Source organism: Psammomys obesus, unplaced genomic scaffold (genome assembly GCF_907164565.1).
Source record: "Psammomys obesus unplaced genomic scaffold, mPsaObe1.curated_primary_1811, whole genome shotgun sequence".
Lineage (NCBI taxonomy): Eukaryota > Metazoa > Chordata > Mammalia > Rodentia > Muridae > Psammomys > Psammomys obesus.
In genome coordinates, this window is record NW_026596091.1 from 9929627 (window position 1) to 9947503 (window position 17877).

Consider the following 17877-nt stretch of genomic DNA (forward strand, 5'->3'; position numbering starts at 1 on the left):
GAAACAACACCCTTCACAATAGCCACTAATAACATAAAGTACCTTGGGGTGACACTAACCAAGCAAGAGAAAGACCTGTTTGAGAAAAACTTCAAGTCTCTGAAGAAAGAAATTGAAGAAGATCTCAGAAGATGGAAAGATCTCCCGTGCTCATGGATTGGTAGGATTAAGATTGTGAAAATGGCCATCCTGCCAAAAGCAATCTACAGATTCAATGCAATTCCCATCAAAATACCAACTCAATTCTTTACAGACCTTGAAAAAAGGATTCTCAGCTTCATATGGAGAAACAAAAAACCCAGAATCTCCAAAACAATCCTGTACAACAACAGATCATCTGGAGGTATCTCTATCCCCGATCTCAAGTTGTACTACAGAGCAATAGTAATAAAAACTGCATGGTATTGGCATAAAAACAGAAAGGAGGATCAATGGAACCGCATAGAAGATCCAGAAATAAACCCACACACCTATGAATACTCGATTTTTGACAAAGAAGCCAAAACCATTCAATGGAAAAAAGACAGCATCTTCAACAAATAGTGCTGGTCCAGCTGGATGTCCACATGCAGAAAAATGAAAATAGATCTATATTTATCACCCTGCACAAAACTAAAGTCCAAGTGGATCAAAGACCTCAACATAAAACTAGATACTCTAAATCTGTTAGAAGAAAAAGTGGGGAACAGCCTAGAACTCATTGGCACAGGAGACAACTTCCTGAACAGAACACCAACAGCACAGGCTCTAAGAGCTACAATCAATAAATGGGATCTCATGAAACTGAAAAGCTTCTGTAAAGCAAAGGACACTGTCATCAAAACAAAACGCCTGCCTACAGATTGGGAAAGAATCTTCACTAACCCTTTATCTGACAGAGGACTAATATCAAGTATATATAAAGAACTAAAGAAGCTGAAAAGCAGCAAACCAAGTAATCCAATCAAAAAATGGGGAACAGAGCTAAACAGAGAATTCTCTGCAGAGGAATATCGAATGGCAGAGAAACACTTAAAGAAATGCTCATCCTCATTAGCCATCAGGGAAATGCAAATCAAAACGACCCTGAGATGTCACCTTACACCCATCAGAATGGCCAAGATGAAAAACTCAAGGGACAACACATGCTGGAGAGGTTGTGGAGAAAGGGGAACCCTCCTCCACTGCTGGTGGGAATGTAAACTGATACAACCACTCTGGAAATCTATCTGGCGCTTTCTCAGACAATTAGGAATAGTGCTTCCTCAAGACCCAGCTATACCACTGCTAGGTATATACCCAAAGTTTGCTCAAGTACACAAAAGGGATAATTGCTCAACCATGTTTATAGCAGCATTATTTGTAATAGCCAGAACCTGGAAACAACCCAGATGTCCATCAATGGAGGAATGGGTACAGAAATTGTGGTATTTTTACACAATGGAATACTACACAGCAATCAAAAAGGAGGAAATCATGAAATTTGCAGGCAAATGGTGGGATCTAGAAAAGATCATCCTGAGTGAAATATCCCAGAAGGAGAAAGACAAACACGGTATATACTCACTTATATAGACCTATAAGATATGATAAACATAATGAAATCTATACACATAAAAAAGATAATCAAGAGAGCGGACATGGGGTAAGATTATCAATCCTCGTTTAGAAAGACAGATGGGATGTGCATTGAACATATGACAGGAGGCTACTGAGCTTTTGAAAGACTCTAACTAGCAGTGTTTTCAAAGCAAAGACTCATGACCAAACCTTCGGCAGAGTACAGGGAATCATAAGAAAGAAGGGGAGTTAGTCTGATGAGGAAAGGATAGGAGCTCCACAAGGACCAAATCTGGGCACAGGGTCTTTTCTGAGACTGACATGCAACCAAGGACCATGTATGAATGTAACCTAGAACCTCTGCTCAGATGTAGCCTGTGGTAGCTCAGTAACCAATTGGTTTCCCATAGTGAGGGGAACAAGGACTATTTCTAACAGGAACTCAATGACTGGCTCTTTGACCTCCCCACCCCCCAAGGGAGAAGCAGTCCTGCTAGGCCACGGAGGAGAGCTTTGCAGCCAGTCCTGAAGATACCTGATAAAACAGGATCGGATGAATGGGGAAGAGGTCCCCCCTATTAGTGGACTTGGCAAGGGGCACGGTGGGGATGAGGGAGGGAGGGAGGGACTGGGAAGGAATGAGGGATCGGGACACGGCTGGGATACAGAGTTAATAAAATGTAACTGATAAGAAAAAAAAAAATTCTAGCATGCGCATAAACAGCCAGGCACGGCTACTGTAACATGTACGCTGTACCTGTAATTCTTGCACTGGTGTAAGGGATGGAGTTGGCAGAGGCAGGAGGATTACAGGGATTTGCAAGTTGCCAGACTAGTTCAAGGTTCATTGAGAGACTCTGTGATTGGAAAGAGCAGGGATAGTGCAGGTCACCCAATGTCCTCATCTGGCCTCCATACACAAACATATGCACCCACAGCACACACATAACACACACACAGACACACACACACTCGAGAGACAGAGAGAAGGATTAGCAGAAATTGCCGTAAGTGGCTGATAAGAGTCAGAAGGTTGAGACAAGAGTACATTTGTCACAGTGTGATTCATAAACCTTCTTGTACTAGAGGAAAGAGAAAGGTTTGTGATACCACAAGAGTCAAAGCAACACTGGAGATGCGCACAAAAGAATCCCACCTCCCATGTGGGGAAGAAGAGCAGCCATGGAACATGCATCATCACAGGAGCTTTACAGCAACAGAAGGCACCAAGGAGGCTCTGGGTGCAAAGATGACAGCAAGCTAAGTGAGCTTATGTCCTTCACCAAACAACCAGACAACACTCAAGTCCTTCGCATCACGTCAGACAAAGCTCAAGAGTGGCTGAGGCAAAACCTAGCAAGATGAAATCTGTATGTAATAAGTGAGCATATCTTACACACCCAGAATTATGGGATTTATGGGTGAGGCTCTTCTGCATGAGGAAAGGGAAAGGACTGCATTACCATTGCTTTCCTGCAACATGAGAAGATTTTCATAAGATGATCCAGTCCCCAATTCAGTGCTCGATCCTTCTCTTTGCCACTAATACCAACGCCTAATTGAGTCTCTGATTCATAGAATGTTTGTGATTTTACCCTGGTCAAAGTATCATCACTTTTTGAATTCCAAAGTGTAGCATAATCTTCAGTATCTACATACAAAAATTAAAGCACAACATTATCAAAACGTAACTCAAAAATAAAAAAAAACTAAATCATAAAACTATGAAAAACATACATTTACATTCTAATAAAGATGTCATGTTGTTTAATGATAATACATGGTATATAAACTTGGAAAAAGAATGGATCAACCACAACTGGAAGTGGCCACTTCCTGTATGACTGCCAGTGGAGGGAGTGAGACACCAACCCACCAACAAAACCAGAAATTTGCCCCGCCTGCTAGAAATGCAGGAATAAAAATGCAGGAGAGATTGAAGGAAGGGCCAACCAATGGCTGGCCCTGCTTGAGACCCATCCCCTGGGAGAGAGCCAGCCCCTGACACTATTAATGATTCTCTGCTATGCCTACAGACAGGTGCCCAACAAAACTGTCTTCTGAGAGGCTTCACCCAACAACTGATGGAAACAGATGCAGAGACCCACAGCCAAAACATTAGGCAGAGCTCAGGAAGTCTTGTGGAAGACTGGGGCAGGGAGGTAGGTGAGGGAGCCAGAGGGGTCAAGGACACCCCTAGAAGGCCTGTAGAGGCAACAGACCCAGCTCACAGAGACTGAACTAGCAATCAAAGAGCATACATGGGCTGGACCTAGGCTCCCTGCACATCTGTAGCAGATGTGCAGCTTGGTCTTCATGGGTCCCCTAACACCTGGAGCTGGGGATGTCTCTGACTCTGTGGCCTGTCTTTGGATCCCTTCTCCTTTACTGGGCTGCGTTGTCTGGCCTCAGTGGGAGAGGATGCACCTAGTCCTGCTGCAGCATGGTGTGGCAGGATGGGTTGGTACCCATGGGGGCCTCCACTTCTCCGAGGAGAAAGGGATGGGGGAGAGAGTGAAAGGGATTGAGAGGGAGACTGGGGGGAGAGGAGGGAGAAGGGCTACCATTGGGACTTAAGGTAAATATATAAATTAATAAAGAAAAATAAAGCATAAAACTATCAAAAACATACACTTACATCATTCTAATAAAGGTGACATACGTCATATAATGATGAAACATGCTACATAAACTTGGAGAAGGAATTGGTGTCAACCAGAGACACAACAAACCAGGGGAGGTTTCCATCAAAGAACAAAAAAAGCACTTAGAATCTACAGGATACCAGGTATGCCTAACCCCATGGGGAGATATGAAGAAGAGTACTTAGGGCTAAGGTAGGGGCAAAGGGAGCAATGTGGTGAAAAAATGAACAGGTATTGGGGAAGCAATGACACAATCCACTGTTCTTTAATCTTCCCAAACAGCCATTCCCAGGCCCAGCGCGCCTTTGTGAGTGGAGCCCTGAGGGATGAGTATCCCTCAGCTAAGGCAGCATCAGCCCAGACGTGTTTCACCTGCAACCCATCTCCTCTCCTGTATATACACTTAATTCTCTCTAGCCCAATGTCCTGTCTCCAGTTATAATGGTTGAAGCTAGGGACAAGCTACATGTCAAAAAAAAAAAAAAAAAAAAAAATTATGTCTACGGCATTTCCTTTCAATTACATAAGATGATGTCTGAGTACCAAGCTACACCTAGACAAATCAGAAGCAGGTCAAACTCCTTGTGGTGAACTAACACTGCTATCAAGGCAGCTACTGAGCCACTAAGAACACCAATCAGCAAGAAAGTGCATAGTGCCTAAATGCCAGCATTGAGGGATTTCAGAGAAGGCTCAATAGACAAGAGCATAATTGCTCTTCCAGAGAACCAGGGCTCAAGTCCCAGAACCCACACGGAGAATTACAATCACCTGGAATTCCAGCCCCAGGGGAATTGACTCTCTCTTTGGGCCTTCACTGGCATTAGACATACACATGGTACACATACAACACGCAGTCAAAATACATAAAAAAGTAAATATTTTAATGACGGTATGAAAAATCTGCATTCAAAGATTTGTAATAGCAAAAACATATTAGAAACACGCTTTGTGTTTGTGTGACATGGATGGCAGTCAAGACAGAGAAACCCGCTGGCTAAAATAGTATTCCAGGTCTGTCATCTTTACAGGAAAGGGTTAAAAAATTAAACAAATTTGACAGGCAAATATTCAGCGCAGCATCCAGATGGGAAGACCTCTATATATGTCTCTACCACCCAGAGACTGTGGAAACCAGATGATAGAATAGTACTTCATATCCTGCAAGCAGAATATTATTTTAGTCACCTTCAAGTGTACTTTCATAGAAGATGCAAATTCGATTCTGCAGGGCAACAGTGGGCTGTCCCAAGTTCAAACTCAGCTATCAAGGTTATATTTGTGCCTGGCAATATCAGTACATTGGTGGAATCGAAAAGATCACACCTACCAGCAAGTCTTCCTCTAGCTTGAAAGTGAAGGGGCTCCAGCAGGCCCAAGCATGGCAACCAGGGCTCTGGCAGGCCCTGCCTTTCTCCCATTCCCTCTGCCTTGCTAAACACCATCAGATTACATTCCTAAAGCTAGCTCCCAAGGCCTATTCCCTTATTTGGTCACTTCCTCCTCCTGAAGCTGACTGCCAAGGCCCAGCTATCACAGTATTGAAGTCCAGCTATCAAAACCCCCTTTGGCTCACCCAGTTAACATGCCCAATCAAAACAAACCAACTCATCTTAAATCCAGGTTTCCCTTTTTTCTTTAAAAGCCTATATTTCCCTATGTGTCATGTCTATTTCAATTCTATCCAGAGGCAGTTCTTTGTGCCCTCTGGGACAAATGGCCTACAATGTTGCTCCCTTCCCCTTCTCCTTCATCCTCTATCTCCTGTCTTTGACTTTTATTCCCTGCCCTTTGTCTCTCTGGGACAAGTAGATCCTTTTTGTGATGAGAACTTGGTCTTGGGGTATCTGGTACTGACTTTGACATCCTTTCAGAAGTCAGAGGCTGCTAATACTATATCTTCAGAGCAGTCAAAATGATTTTTGGTAGAACATTAAATACTTAATTGTTAAAGTCAAGAAAAGCAATTACCAAAACACACAAATACAACACAATTGCTGGGCATTTGAAAATGACCTGTTTATCTTTCTATCAGTGCCTGTGTGAGTGTGTGTGTACGTACATGCTGTGTGCATGCATGTGTCTGTGTGTGTGTATGTGTTCTGTGTTGTCTGTTGTAGTGAATAAAAATTTGGAGGCAACTGATAACAGTTGCTAGTGAGCACACTTCTTTTACCTGTGGGTTGGTGGTGCTTCTTTTTTTTAGAAGCTATCAGGGCATCCAGCATTGCTTTGTAGCTATCTACAGTCAGCTTTGCTGTTGGCAACACTGTTCCAGAATGGTACAGTGAGAAGAGGCTAGGGTCACATAATCGGAAACTGAAAAGAGAGCCAAAATAAATAAATAAATAAATATATAACATATATATATATATCAGATGAAGCAACATAAACAAAACTGAACTGCCTTTTAAATACAGCCAATTTTTGTTTTTAAAACATTTACAGTTTTGATTTTAGATCCTAGGTTCTCTTGGCAAGCAATCATCCCCCAGCACCTTACCACAGACTTTTGGAATTATAGGAGTTAGGCATAATTTACTGTTAGGCAAGTAAACATTGTATCCTTTCCTGAAAGGATCCTTGCAGATGAGAATGAAGCCTCACTGCTCTGAGTTCTAAAGCAATAACTTATGTTGGGTTAGGGGGACACAACTCTGAGGTAAACCAGTTGCTTACCATGTGTAAGGCTCTGGATTCAATCCCTACCACTGCAATATATAAATAGTGCTAGAATAATAGAACCACATGATTGAAGTACAACTCAGTGAGACAAGAACCCCTGTTAAGATTATCTTTATAGCCATGTTTCTTATTTAAAAATAAAGCCTGAGCACTAAGGAATTTTACAAATATAAACACTAAGCATCCATTATGATTATCCATTAATAATCATAATAGAATCAATGTTATTCCTGATTGCTTTATTGTGCTATCATCAGGCATAGTTGGTGACACAAGACAAGAAGACTTTAGGGTGCTCAGAGGATACCAAGAAAGCCTGACTCTTCCCTGCCATGGGTCACACTACTAAGATAACTATTGCTTCTTTGAGGCCTGGACTCACCCATTGGCCTAGGCTGTTACCATCTCCCAGCCCAGCCTCAGTCTAGAACTGCAGCAAATGTGCCCAGTGGGCTAACCACTCAAATAGAGATATCTGAGAAGCAGTTTTGTGAAGCTTCGTCTTCCACGGGTTCTAACCAAACTTTTAGAGAAACAGAAGGAAGGGCCAAGTACATTTTGGCTTTCACCCTGCATTTCTTCGCCTCAGTGGATTACTGAAATAAACAGCCTTTTACTTCACATCTTTTTCTCCAGTCTTTTCCCTGGCCATCCTATTCTGTGTGTTCCTGCCAAGGAAACTTCTTATCATGCTCCTGCTCAAAAATCCTTAATAATCTCCTGCCTTAGAGAACAAAATAAGCTCAGACTTAACACACATTGAAGACCCTTCATGACTTGGTATTGACTGATTTTTTTTTCTCATCACCTCTTTTATATGCCCTAGATTTTGGCCAGACTATTCAGGTTTCTCACCCTGTTTCCTACCTATACGCTGACTTATGCTATTCCAACTACCAAGAATAAGAAAGCCTGCTTCTCTGGCTGGCCATTCCTAATCATTGTCTATCCATCAACACCCAAGAGTACCATTTCCATGAAACTCTTCGTATAAAGCCAAGCCAGAAGGAAGACACAAATTCTTTGTAACAAAGAATTTATATGGGATAGGTCATCTCTCATCAAAGAGAGTTATGAATGGGCACTTATGACAGATTATCAGACTCCAATGTATATCTTTTCCATCTTTGCATACTCACGTCATCTAGTTCACTCCCCTGTATATAAGAGATCCTTGGCAAGTTTTTTGTTTGTTTGTTTGTTTGTTTGTTTGTTTGTTTGTTTTTTGAAAGAAGACTTTGTTTCACCTTTGCAACAGATACCTAGAATTCCATAGCATACTCTTCTATTTGTATCTACCTTAGCATTTAGCCAAACGTACAGAATAAAATCTCAAGTTGTCTGTTGAATTCATAGCATAAATATCACATTAGAAAATATGATCTATTTTTACAGGTTTCAAAAGTACCTCTGAATGAAAGTGATAATGACATGATATCTGCTAATACCAACAGTCATGGTGGAGTCAGCCTTGCACTGGAAGCTACACCGATAAACATATTCAAGATGTATACAAATTAGCACTACGCAAGGTGTTACTGAGCATTTATTTGGGAAGGAAATCAACATAGCGAAATGGAAAATACGGTGATGGCCAGTGTAATGCAGACATCCTGGAAACCTTGCTAAATGGAGGCCTCAAGCATTCAAAACCACAGTCTACATTCATGAGACAAGCAGAGTACGCTGTATCAGTATCATTGTGTACCTGACATTCACACGTGAAGAGGTGACCCTCGTCTTCATGCGCTCGGTCAGCTTTTGTAAAAACAAGTGGTAGTGTGCGCTTGCCAGGTACAGGTTCATCTGAGCTCTCCAAGGGAACTCTTCAAGAAGTATTTGATGGTATCTCCTTCTTCTAATATAATTTACTATTAAGGGATTCAAGTTACCTGCCAGGCTTCGATATGCCATTTTTCTAACATCATTTCTCTTATTTCTGTCAAGGTAGAAGGATGTTTTGAAGTTATACAAATATAAAATAAACATTAAATAAAGAAGAATGCTTCCAGTTTGTACAGAATATATCATGAAGTCATGTAACTACACTTATGCAAATGTCTTTGGCTCGTTGATCATTTCCTCGGTTCTCAAGACGTGAAATAGTGTGGGGAGGGGCTGCAAGGAGAATCATTGGCAGAGGCACTACTGATTTGCTCTCAGGGGTCCTGCATGTTTCAGCTCAAAGAGCTTTGTTTTCCCATAACCCAAGGCCACTGGGATTACACAAGCCAGGCAATTTTCACATTGATCAGCCTTTTCAATATTAAACAACAAATGCATTTCTCTACATTGGTCCTTAAGGAAAAACACACACACACACACACACACACACAAACAAACAATGGAGCAAAATTGTTCCTATCAATAGTTAGACACTACAGGAAGTAAAATTTCAATCAGATGTAGATAAAAATAATTTCAAAAATGAACTTATTCAATACAATGTGAGAGGAAAATATTGAACTTTTATGTCATCATTCATATTTGAGTCTGGTTTTAGTTTCCTGAGAGTGGATCTTGTTATGGAGCTCAGGCTAGCCTTCCCCTCTAAATACTCCTGCATCATCCTTCAAAGAATTATGATAGTTCAAAATTTTTAAAGCTACTGTATATATAATTTTTAAAAAAACATTCCTATAGATCATCTGGTAAATGGTTTGCAATCATGAAGGCATGAAATTGGATTCCCAGAACCCACAGAGGGATGGATGAGGTGGTTAATGCCTGTAATTCCATCATGGGAGGCAGCCATAGGACCAGCTTTTGCTGGTCAGCCAGTCTAGCCAATCAGCAAGCTCCAAATTCAGAGAGAGACACTGACTCAAAATCTGAAGTAAAGAGCGATTAAGGAAGACAGTGTCAACTTTTGGTCTCCCCATGAATAATCAGATCTGACTATCTCATGATCACATACCCAAAAAATCAAAGTCATTTAACTACATAACTAGCTATTCCATTCCACCCCCAGTATTCCCCTTTTATTTTTTCATGATATGTGTGCACAATTACCCTCTTTGTTCCCTTCCTATAAGCCACCTTTTCTCCTCTCTTGGACCCTTTTCTAGTTTCATGACCTCTATCCAAACTTCCCTCTGATACACACATTTTACACTATTGTTCAGTTCTGAATATATTAAATTTGTTTAACAAAAGTACTTTAATTCAAGGCTTCTGGGATTTTTGCTGTTATAATAGGTTAAATTTTCTACTGAAACCATGAATCTTTTAAATGATAATCCTGAATTTCCAAAACAAAATTAATCTTGTCCTTGTGTAGGGCAGTCAAGAAGCTAAAAAGAGCCCACAGAGCCCCACTAGAAAGCAGAAGGGATTTCTGGGAGTAACAAGAGGACAGGCCTTATCCTGTGGTACAGACTGGTAACTTGAGATGTGACAGCCAGCCACAACACCACAAGGTAGAGAGTGTTCTATAACCTGAGTGGGTGTCAATGTTTCATTGCTCCCCAACAATAAGACCAATCACCATAGTGGTAATGGCCATATATGTCCTACAGATTGCATAGAACTAAACAGATATCCAGAGAGACATAGGTATATACTCATATAAAATTGTTATACTCTGAATAAAGTCATCGGGTGATATTACTGCCAGTGTCTTCATTTGTGATATTGTAAAGAGTCACAGAGACACTTGAAAGGTAAAGAACATATGGTTTTTATGAGAGTCTGTTTCTCATAAATGCATATAAACTTTCAATTATCTGAATAAAAAATATTTTAAGACACATGTTACAAGTATGTTTATATTACAGGATATGGGAGATTATACTTGAGGGCTGAGCCTGTAAGCAATGAGAAGAAGAAATGAGAGGAATGAACACTAAAAAAGAATAAACCAGACCTTTACTCTCTGTACATTCTATAACCATACAGACAGACAGACTTGAACCCAGGAGTGAATTATCAAGTCATGTAGACAATCTTTATACCAAAATTCTATTGTATCTCTATTGAAAGAATAGAAGATTTCAGAGATGTAATTTTTAAACCCATATAAAAATAATGCTGTATATAGCTATAAAAAAGGAGAGTAACACATTTAGAGAGAGACCACACAATGTATTTAAGAAAAATTACAAGCTCTTAAAATACTCTTAAAATCTTCTAAATGACATTGCAGCCAGTCTTGAAGATACCTGATAAGCTAGGGTCAGATGGAAGGGGAGGAGGATCTCCCCTATCAGTGGACTTGGAGAGGGGCAGGGAGGAGATGATGAAGGGAGAGTGGGATTGGGAGGGAATGAGAGAGGGGACTACAGCTGGGATACAAAGTAAATAACCTGTGATTAATATAAAAAAATAAAATTTATAAGAAAAATAAAAAATGAAAAAAGACGTAGAGTTGCAAAGAAACAAAACAAATCTTCCCAGGCTGGTGTATATATTCAATTCTCTTTTCAAATTCACAATAGAATACTTCCTGTTACTCAGCAAGCTCATCTGAACTATTTTCTAAAAGATTACTTACAACCTGAGTGAAGGAAAACAACATACTGGAGAGATCTTTTCTATCTGACAGCAAGTTTACCTTAAGGCCAAAGTAACTGCAATGGTAAGTTATTGATTCAGAAAATAGATAAACTAATGGGAGAGAGAGGAGGTCCAAAAACTAAATCCATGAATAGTCACTAAATAATAAAGTTAACAATGACAATGGAAACTGTGATTAAACAACAGATGATCCAATAGATGGCACTATCTAAAATAGACTATAATTTAGGGAGAGAAATGGCTCATCAGTTAAGAGCCTCAGCTGCTCTTCCAGAGAACCTGGGTTCAGTTTCCATAATGCCACTTGGCAGTTGACAGCAGTCTGGAACTCCAGTTCCAGTGTACCCTCTTCTGACCTTCATGAACACTGCACACACAGGTTGCATATACATATATGAGGGGCAAAGCACTCATACATGTAAAATAAGAGTGAATATCTGTAAAGACTATCAGGTCCTCTGAATACAAAAAGCAGCTCACAACTTGGTCTCAGCTACTGACTCCCTCTCAGGCTCCATCACCAATGCCCTGTGGTATGTCCTAGTCACGACACTTTCTAGTCTGTGTTGGTTAGGGCATGTTTATCATCATTACATAAGCTCCTTGAAAACAGGGGTGTTCTTATGCTTTTATTGTTTGATGATTTAAAACATTTACATAATAAATTTTAGCCATCTCATCCTCCGCTTACCTCTCTCATCTCCCTCTCTCTCCCACTCGAATCCTTTTCCTCAACAGCCACCCCTCCTCATCACCTATTTTCAGGTCTTCTTTTTGTGTGTGACTCACTGAGTTTGATTACTTTATACAGCAGATTTACCAGTATATCCCCTCCCTGGTGCACAAGTGAGTGCCCAATACACAGTAAACTTCAAGTGAGCTATTGCTGGCAATTCATTAATACCTTTCTTGCTCTGTCATTTCAAAAATGATCGGATTCTTGACTAAAAAGTCTTTCAGGGTGTCCTTTTTCCTCCTTTTTTTGAATAGCATCTCTGTACTCTTCATGGAAAAGAGAACAAATGATATAAGTTAAACTTGGAGCATAAGAATATCACCCCCCTCACACTGAAATACTTACCCTTCTGACCTTGAAACACTGCTTTTCCTACATCCTTTAATTAACATTACTATCAAGGGGCTGGAGCGATGACTCAGCTGTTGAGAGGAGTCTCGACTCTTTCAGAGGACCAGGGTTCAGTTTCTAGCACCCACATGTTGGCTCACAACCACTGTAACTCCAGCTGCCAGGGATCTTAGGCCCTCATCTAGCCTCTGTGAGCACCAGATGCAAAGTGATACACAAACATACATGCAGGAAAAACACTCAAACACGTAAAGATAAATAAATAACTACAAAAAGTGAAAACAGACTCAAAGACACCAAAATATCTGATTATAGGAATGTCCATGTTATTTAAGAATTATTTATTATGAAATGATAAAATTATGTTTATTTGTATTTCTTTCTGCTTACAAATTAAAATGTAATCAGCCATCTCTAGACATACAATCTCTCAATCTATTTTATTAATTTAAAGTTCAAAACACATCTTAAAAAACTACTCACTTTTCCTATCTCGATCACTATAGCTTTATACTTCTTGGGAGATTTGGATTCCTTTTTATAAAAGGAAGCGTCCTTATATTTTATCCGTTTTACTCCAATAAGCGACTTGTTTCTCCTAATCCACACACAGAAAGAAAAAGTTAGTCAAAATATATGCAAAAAAAATAGTCAGCAATAATCTCAGAGTAATAAATCTCTACTGAACACTGTCGTTGAAACTATGCAAAAAAAGAAGGGTGCCGTACTAACACTCCATGCCTCCCTTCGGGGGATCCCTGGACATCAAGAGCAACTGACATCCTAACAGTCTAATGTCATTCACACTGAAAACTTGCAAAGAGGGCACACGTGTCCACAGGGAAAGGAGAAAGAGCTGTAAGTACAGTATAGGAATCGGACTGAAAATAATCCGTAGTTACTTCCCTTCACGATCAAGACCAAAGCCACATCAGAGCGGCCCTGCACAAACGGCGTTGCTTCTGACTGATTTCAGGATTTTTGGTTCTATCCTGCATAAACCCTCAGCCACCACTGCCCTTTGCTAACCCATCTCCCCTCTCCCCTCATCTCCCTTGGGAAGGCTCAGCCTTATTTACCCATCATGGCTTTCAGTTCTCCAGACACATTAAGGTTTCTCAGAGGCTTGCTATTGACATTTGTCAGCTAATTTTCCTGAAATACATACATTTTCCTGGAATCTCTACTTTTTGCTAGAGAGAGCAAGAAATTCTGTTCTCACCTTATGAATGGGAAACAAATGCTTGAGTGAAATGCAAAAGCTACAAGGTTGGTTGAGTAAGTCTAGATAGCTAGTTCCTGGGTTGGAATACACTATATAATCAAAATTCATCTTGTTCCTAGTAGTGGTTGGTACCTTACTACAATTTTGTGTGCTCTCTCTTTCTCTCTCTCTCTCCCTTTTCTCTCTCTCTCTTCTCTGTATGTATGTTTGTGTGTGTGCGCACGCACATTCTCACTGTGTAAACATGCTCTCTCACTCTGCATGGAAGCACCCACACACGTGCTCCCCACCCCTCACCCCTGTGTAAGTGGATGTGTGCTTCATATGTTTGAATGGGCGTCTATGCAGGCATGTGGTGGCCAAAAGAAAACGAGACAGTCCGAGCTGATCTTTCATATACTCTCTTACTCCTTTGTGACAGGATTTCTCTCTGAATCTGGGGATAGCTATTTTGGCTCTTCTGGTAGCCAGCAATTCTGTCTCCACTGCCCACAGGACTAGAGTTGTATGTGTGCTTGGTCACATGTGCTATTTACACAGATGCTGAAGATTGGACTCAGGCTCTCATGCTTATCCAGAAAGTGTTCATACCCACTGAGCAATCTCCCTGACCCCTCACTTCAGTCTTTGTTCTTTACTGGACAATGTAAATCCTTCTTTATTGTTCTTCTTTTTCAAATACCAATCATTAGTTTATCCTATTCTCCAATTTATCTGAAGGAAACTGCACTGACATTATAAAAAAAAAAGCAATTTTAAGATAATAGAAACATTTATAAAATTATGTGTACCTATAAAATGATGTGCTGCCCTTTCATTTTATATATAATTTATGTAAAATATATGTGTGTGTCTTATATGAAAATGTTTGGTCTTCTTCATATTAATCAATACTCCCAAACAACATCTGGTAAATTTAATCATATCTGACTATAAAGTGCTGTACTGCCTTTTCATTTTATATATAACTTATATGAAATATATATGTGTTGTCTTATATAAAATGTTTGGTCTTCTTCATATTAGTCAACACTCACACACAACCTCTGGTAAATTTAGTCATATACTCCATAAAAATGGAAATTTTAATTATACTTTCAAGTTCATACAGGAAAGCTATTGATTTTGCAACTAACTATCCTATGAAATTTAACTGATTTTGCTAATTATCTTTAGATTAAGTTAAAAGAAACAATTATTTGCCAACGCCTCCATTTTCAGAGTACTTCACTGTAGAGTCCATTTAACATTTTTAAGTCTCCATACTGTGGTAATCATAAAATCTGTAATTCTAATTTCTTTCCTTAATATGCTGGCAAGAACTATTGTCAGAAGGTAAAATGAGTTTCCTTGTTTGGGGCTTAGTTTAATAGAAAATCATCTGATCTTAATTTTATAGGAATAATCATTGAATTGGCCAGATAATTTTTAGAAAACTCCTAATCGTTCATGTGGCTACCAATGATAATTATATTTTCATATCGCCTACTCCATCTGCATTGAGAATAAAAAAAATTATTTTATTCCTGGACTTATATCTTAGTATTCATTTTGGATTTCTGTCTCTATATATTGTTCAGTACACTTGGCTTTACTTTTTTTCCTACTTGTTTACTCTCTGCATCCAGTTCGCTAAAAAGTCTTATTCATATGTGGTGAAAAGCTGTATACAGACAAAAAAGTACAAGCAATCACTTAGGACTGAGAGGGCATCAGTGTAATTGTAACCTTTATTCGCCTGACGAAACTGTAATCTCGCAGGCTTACTGCAAAATAAGCTCACCCTTTCTAGCTCATTCTGAATTCTGGCTGGCTGGATCAACTTAGCTGTTCTGGGTCAAACTCTTCTCCAAGCTGACTGACTCAAACTGGCTTCTTCAAGCTTCTCCTGAATTGCTCTGCTTGGCCTCAAACTAACTCTGGCAATTTGTTCTAATCTTCTGGTTCCTTATTCTCTGGCTTCAAAAGCCTCTTCAGGAACTCACAAATGAACTCAACTCCACTGCACCGCTCTCATTCAACTCAACTGTACCGAACTCAACTCTACTCAGCTGAACTAACTGAACTGATCTGAACTACCACGAACTGAAATGCCACTTCATTGCCTCTCAGCTGACTCCCCACTGACTGTCAACTGACTGACCTCAACTCAACTGTACTGAACTATATGAACTCAACTGAATTCAACTCTACTGTGCTGTCTTCTCTACCGAAGTCTCTACCGGACCCTGCTCTACTCGCTCAACTCTACTGCTCTTAAGAGCTTCTCTTTCCTGTCTGTTCTAGTGAGAGTTGGGCGTCCCCTATCTCTGACACATTCCGCTTAGTTCAGCTGCATAAATATTTTTACAGATAGTCAGTTAGCTACTGAGAGGAACAAGTTAACTTTACAGGTCTCTTTATATGAATTTTATACCCCATGTTAACTAAGTTCTCTCAGCACTTTTCCAGAAAGCAGAAGGACAAAGACAGAGGAAGCAGATGAATTGGGACAAGACCCACCCTGCTGTAAAAAAATTAAACTAGGCCAATGATGCCCAAGGTCCTCTCCCTGTTACAAAAGATTGCTCTCAAGGTCTCCCCCCTATTGCAAAGAACCGTCCAAACTGGCATTACAAGATAGGGTTTCCTCACTACCAGTCCAGAAGGTCACAGCTCCCTTACCCAGATAGCTCTTCACTCCGCTTTTTGGGGAAGTCACAGGATGTGATGGTTACCCCCTCCCCAACTAAGACTGAATCTGTACATCATAAGACATCCTCGGTGTGACTTAAAAATCAGATATCCTTTAGAGGTCCGTTGGGTCCCTAAAATTAACCAATTCTGTACTGACAAGCTTGCAATCCCAGGCCTCCCCATACTTTTTCCTTTAAAAACCCAAGGCTTTTGTCTCCACCTCCACCCTCACTGCTGTTCCTTGCTGACTTTCGAGGATGCCCAGTCTTGCGATGGTCTGAATAAACCTCTTGCTTTTGCATGGATCCGTTTCCACGTTTCCCTCAGTTGCCTCTCTGGTAGTTAGGCTCTCCCTGGGCCTAACACTGCCCACACAGACACAAACCTTCTCTGTCTAACAGCTCACAGTTGTCCGTGCTGCGCTTTTTTCATCTATTTTGTAAAAGCCTTTGACATTTGCATAACTTGAATAGCAAGTACCTTTTCAAGAACTCATAAACAGGAGCAGCTATCTCCACTACGAGGTGAAACTTTTCTTCGTTCATGCATTTGAGCATAATTTGTGTAAAGAATTCCAGGAATCTCGGTCTTTGCTTAAATTTCATGACTATAGAAACAAGAAGTTCATTGGAGAATTACCACTGTCCCTTGCAACAGGTGCCAAAAGGCTCCAAGTGCTAGAAGTCCTTAGGCACAACAGGCACGTCAATTAACTGCTTTTATATTTCCTGTGTATTTAATTTCATTTTAATTAAAATATAATTATACCATTCCTCCCCTCCCTCAGTAACCTCTCCCATTCCCCCTCCATTCCCTCTCAAGAGCATGGCCTCTTTTTTTTTAAATTATTATTGTTATGCAGACACGCACACATACCCTAATAATTTTATATAAATACAGCCTGATGAGCCTGTACAGTGTTGATGTATATATATGATTTTAGGACTGGATATTTATATTTGAAAACCAATTATACCTACAGACAAATGTAGCTCTTGTCAGAGGAGCTTCCTTTGGCAGCAGATGGAGCCCATTATAGAAAGACACAACTCAAAATGCAGAGAACAACTAACCATTGGGTGCCCAAACCAAACTGATACATCTGTGTCAAAACCCCATGCCTAAGGATCAGGAACACTGTAGAAGACAGGGTAAAGAGAGCATAAAAGCCAAAGGATCAGAAAGTCTGCTGTGAGATTGGGTCTTCCAGCTATGACAAGGAGGCCACTCATGAAATGTCAACATTGTATCATCCTGAACAATGACAACAAAAATCAACATCCAAGGAAGATGAGGGAAATCTTGTGGGGGCCTCATCCTTAGGTGAGGAACCCCAAGCAGTGAGTGACTGGTAGGAGAGAAAGGATTACTCTCTTCTGGAATGAGCCCACTTACTAGTTAAATATCTCACTTATAAATATTAAAGGAGTACATGATGGATGAGCTACTGTTTCATTCCAAAGGCCACTGGTATTTTATGCTGCATATTTGGTTCATCCTACAAA

General features: G+C 40.2%; 1 protein-coding gene across 1 annotated transcript in view; it reads right to left on the reverse strand.

Moving 5' to 3' along the window:
- The window catches only part of Cfap54 (cilia and flagella associated protein 54), a 301678-nt gene that overhangs the window by 185077 nt on the left and 98724 nt on the right, over nucleotides 1–17877 (reverse strand). Inside the window, exons 30-35 of the mRNA XM_055627824.1 lie at nucleotides 16853–16979; nucleotides 12955–13069; nucleotides 12289–12386; nucleotides 8578–8808; nucleotides 6361–6503; nucleotides 3003–3190 (exon numbers count right to left, since the gene is read on the reverse strand). Coding sequence (XP_055483799.1) covers nucleotides 3003–3190; nucleotides 6361–6503; nucleotides 8578–8808; nucleotides 12289–12386; nucleotides 12955–13069; nucleotides 16853–16979 — 902 coding nt within the window. The remainder of the gene's footprint in view (nucleotides 1–3002; nucleotides 3191–6360; nucleotides 6504–8577; nucleotides 8809–12288; nucleotides 12387–12954; nucleotides 13070–16852; nucleotides 16980–17877) is intronic.